This window comes from Condylura cristata, unplaced genomic scaffold (genome assembly GCF_000260355.1).
Source record: "Condylura cristata isolate star-nosed mole 26May11 unplaced genomic scaffold, ConCri1.0 scaffold00001, whole genome shotgun sequence".
NCBI classification, from domain to species: Eukaryota; Metazoa; Chordata; class Mammalia; order Eulipotyphla; family Talpidae; genus Condylura; species Condylura cristata.
In genome coordinates this window covers 18,876,478-18,881,107 of record NW_004567102.1, presented here as the reverse complement: position 1 = coordinate 18,881,107, position 4,630 = coordinate 18,876,478, and the positions used below count along the sequence as shown (strand labels likewise).

General features: G+C 34.0%; 1 protein-coding gene across 1 annotated transcript in view; it reads right to left on the bottom strand.

Annotated features, from left to right (window-relative positions):
- HCRTR2 (hypocretin (orexin) receptor 2) overlaps positions 1-4,630 on the bottom strand; it is a 112,984-nt gene that overhangs the window by 6,677 nt on the left and 101,677 nt on the right. Inside the window, exon 8 of the mRNA XM_004673583.1 lies at positions 290-510. Coding sequence (XP_004673640.1) covers positions 290-510 — 221 coding nt within the window. The remainder of the gene's footprint in view (positions 1-289; positions 511-4,630) is intronic.

The window sequence follows — 4,630 nt, the reverse complement described above, 5'->3', positions numbered from 1 at the left end:
CTGCCACTAAACAAAAAATCTGTCTGCCACTAAACAAAATATCTGTCTGCCACTAAACAAAAAATCTGCAAGAACAAGAACACTTAGAGTCTGAGCATTCTGAAAAACAAAACAAAACAACAACAAAAAAGCTGTTTGCCTTACCTGTCAGTAACAACAATATACTGGTGATCTGGCCTGAAAAGCTATTGAGACAGAGTTTAGATTTTTCTCTGGCTTAAAAACAGTTCTTAATTAAGAACCAAGAAATGATAGGTTGCTTGATTTTCAAATAACGGATGAACTTTACCTCTTTAGCACGTTGAGGATGCTAATTGGCAGATAGCAAATTGCAAACACCAAAAGCACAACCATCAGCATCCGGGCTGTTTTCCGTCTGGCTCGGATCTGCTTTATTTCAGCAGCCACAGCACTAATCCTGGACTTAGTCTGCTGTGCTGGCCCTCGAGGCTGTGTACTAGGCTGGAGGGGCTTCCATTTTCTCTGAACTACAGATGATGTTCCAGGGATCTGAAAAGAGCAGAGAACCTTTATAGCTATTTGATTTAGGAAAGTTTCACTATGGAGAATAGAAGACATAACAAGGAGAGTGTCCCAGATACCTGTGGTTTGGGAGGTTTGAAGGTCTGTTACCCCAGAATGTCACTTTGCTAAATCTGTTCTTGGTGAATAGGAATTTAGGTGAAAAAAAAATTTTGAAACATCATTTTGTCAAGTTTTAAAGAAGGCTGCATATGGAAAATATACCTTTTAATAGAAATAGTTATATATCCACACAATAGAATATTATTCGGGATAAAGAGAAGTGAATTATCAAAGCATGAAAAAACATAGAGGACTCTTAAATGCACATACTGAGTGTTCAAAGAAGCCATTCTGAAAAGGCTGCCTACTATGTGATCCTGAATTTAATGACAGCCTGGGAAAGGTTAAAAAAAACAAACAAACACAAAAGCTATGAGTACATTAAAAAGATCAGCTGTTGCCGAAGCAGTGAAAATACTCTGAATGATACCATAATGGTGGATAGATATCATATATTAGACAATGTATCTGTATGCATTCTTCAAACCCATCGACCTTGTAACATCAAGAGTGGCCATAAGGTGACTGCCATGTGTCAGTGCTGGCTCATGAACTGTAACAAATGAAATCTCTTTACCTTGTATTCAGTTTTGCTATGATCCTAAAACTGCTCAAAGAAAAAAGAAAAAACAAAAAACTCAAAACCCTTAATTAAAAATAGAATTGAAGACTGGGAAAAAAGATAATTTAAATGGATGTCAGCTATATTACTTTATGAGAAATTCTGTTTCAATTCAAATTGCTAAGTTTCAAGAGCAGGAAAACCTAACAGGTAAATTATAAAATAAATTTCAATGGATTTTTCATGCACCAATACTGCCATCTGCTGCCCGACAGAAAGATAGAATTTACCATGTATTGTTTTATATGTGGTTTTCTGTTTCTCAGGTTTATACAATGCAAAGCTTAGAGGAAAGGAATAAAAAATAAAATTTTCTCTGTTGCTCTCTATTTGTTATTATGAAGTTATTTAAAATTAATTTTACGGTCTAGTCCTTTAAAAGGCATACCTGCAAACACACACACACACACACATACACACAAAAAAAAGAAAGAAAGAAAGAAAGAAAATACACACAAAATCATAGAGAATCCCTGGTGGTCTTACATAAATAGCAGGAATTAGTAACAGTTACACAACTTGTACTGTTCCATCTTTTTTTCCCAAAGTTATTTGATAGTAGCAGGGAGTCCCTCCAAGTATAATGTTTTCTTAATTATAAGCTCATGAAGATTGATAGGGTTTAGTGAGCAAAACAATAAAATTCAGCATGTATAATTTTTTTAAAGAGAAAAATGTGCCAACAAGCACACCATAAGGCCGTCTCAGTCATATTAAGATTATTCAGCTGTTACTTTTATCTCTGTGCTGGAAGCCAGGACAGACCAATGTGTCCCTATAGTCTTTCAGAATGGATGTTGGACAGATTCTGTTATTTTATACATCACAAGAGCAGGAGCTATTACACAATCTGTAATTTGGAAACAGAATTTTGATCCACACAAATTAATATGATACTCCTTTTGACCATAACTATTTTTTCCTAAGAAAGAATTAAATAGAACTAATTAAAACCTGTCTTTAAATGTAAAAAAATGATAAATCATTTCCCTTTGGACTCTCTTATTATGTCAAGGAGACAGACAATTTTCACAGATTCATGGTTTTGCTCAATCTTCTAATTTATTGGTGAGAGACAGGAGCTGAGAATTCTTCCCCCTCTGTAAATCTCCTTTTAGTCATTTCTGATATAATTGGGAAGCTCCGGTGGATGATGGAAAATTCCAGTAAAATTCTAGCATAAGTAACCCAAAGCCTGTCATTTTAGCAGAACTTGATTGTTTTCTAATGATTTTAATGAAAGGTCATTTAAATTTTAGCAACTCTACTAGAGAGTCATCCCCTGAAGGAAAGAATCAATATCCTATATAATCAATATTCTGCATCTGAGGATTTTGCAACCATCAGAAGCCATCACTGTCACATTAAGGGGAGCTACCACAGGGAGCATGGTTATGGTCCCTGCCATCAAAAGGCAGTTATAATGAGAAAAAAATAATAGTGATAATGCCCCCTTTTAGCTGATTATTTAAATAGGTTTAGACAAAGCTTAGCCCGGCACTCATCTGGAGAAGACATATAAATCTCCCCATTAACAGTCATCTAAAGAAAGCATAATATCAGAAATCACCAATTTTAATTGATTAAGATTATTGGAAAGTTCATTTTATGTGTGATTGAGTAGACATTAAGAAGTATTAAATTAAATATTATAAGTAACTTTTTATGGGTGGTTTCTATATTGCTTTGTCTCTATGTATAACAGGTGTATTTAGATTTTGTAATTGTCCTTTAGTGAGTTTCAATAGCTACTCTTTCCAATATGTAGGTGTTCATAGTTGTTCATATTGACTCTCTTATTCTGCATTTCTGTTATGTTAATGCTGGTTTTCCTCTTTTATTTGAGATTTGAATTATTGGACACTTCCATTTGTTCCTGCAAAATTTAGGTAAAGATTTATCATTTGCTCTGATATTTCAAAAAACTAATTTTCACTTGTTGAATTTTTTCATTATTTTTAACATGTATTTTATCTTAGTTAAAATCAAACTATTTTCTAATGTCCCTTGTAATTCTTCTTTTACCTATGTGCTAAAGTGTAATGTTAATTTCTATACATATATATGAATTTCCTAAATTTCTTTCTAGAATATGAACTAGTCTGGAGAATGCGTAGCTCATGTGCACTCAGAGTGAATGTATACTTGTGTATACACTTTTTTTTTTCTTTTTTTCTTTAAGATTTATTTATTTATTTTTTTTCTTTAAGTTTTTTTTTTTCCTTTAAGATTTATTTATTTAGGCATACTGAACTGAGGTACAGGCCAGAGGTCCAGGGGTGGTGAGAGGATTCACCTGAGACAGAATGGGGAGAAGAACAGGCTGACTGACCAAGTACACTGCTGAGGGAAGCAGCAGGCAGGTCAGGAGGTCTGTCATGCCATGTGGATCACCTCACGGCAGGCGGGGTTCTAACTCATGCTGAAGTGGCTTTAGCTTCTTAGTGCTGTGATTTAATACTCTGTGCCACCACAGAGGGCCCATACTTTGTTTTTTTTTTTTTTTTTTTTGATGGAATGTTCTGTAGTTATCTTTTAGGTTTAATTGCTTGATAGTTTTATTCAAGCCATCTATTTCTTACTTGTTAAAATTTCCTGTTCATTTTTGGAAGAAGAATACTGATGTTTTTAACTATTATTGTTCAAGTGCCAATTTTTCCACAAATTTGTATTGGATTTTGCTTCATATATGTGGTTTTCTGTTGTTAAGTGTTTATAAATTCATATTTTTATACCTTTTTATCGATTGACTTCTTTTCTGTGTAACACTTTTCTGTTAAAAACTCTCTTGTCTAGGGGCCCTCCCTGGAAGCACAATGGGTTAAAGCACAACATTAAGAAGTGACTGTAACTACTTCCTCAGGAGTTCCATCCCCCAACCTGGGTGGTGACCCACATGGTACAGCAGACCTCTCCTGTGTCACCTGCTGCTCCCTTGAACACTGTACTTCTTCAGTCTGCCTGTTCTGCTCCCCACTCTGTCCCTGGTAAGTCCTCTCACCACCCTTGCACCTTTGGCTTGTCCCCAGTTCTGTATGAATAAATAAATAAATATTTTAAAAAGAAAACTCTTTTGTCTAATGTTAGCATAGTTTCTCAGCTTTCTTTTGGTTACTATTTCTTTAGTATTATATATTTTCCCATTATTTTACATTTAACCTACATGTGTTATTGAGTATGAGATGCATTTTTTTCCAGAAAACATAAGAGTTGGAACACTTTATTTCATTAATTCTGTCAATCACTCTTTCATATTTATTATGATTTTGAGAAGATATACATCTTAACTCTGATTTTGTTGTTCATTTTCTCTATATATTATGTCTCTTTTGTTATTTCATGCCTCCATTTGTCTTTTATTTTGCACTAAATAATATTTCTAGTATACTATTATAATTCTCTGGGATTTCTTTCTTTAAAAAA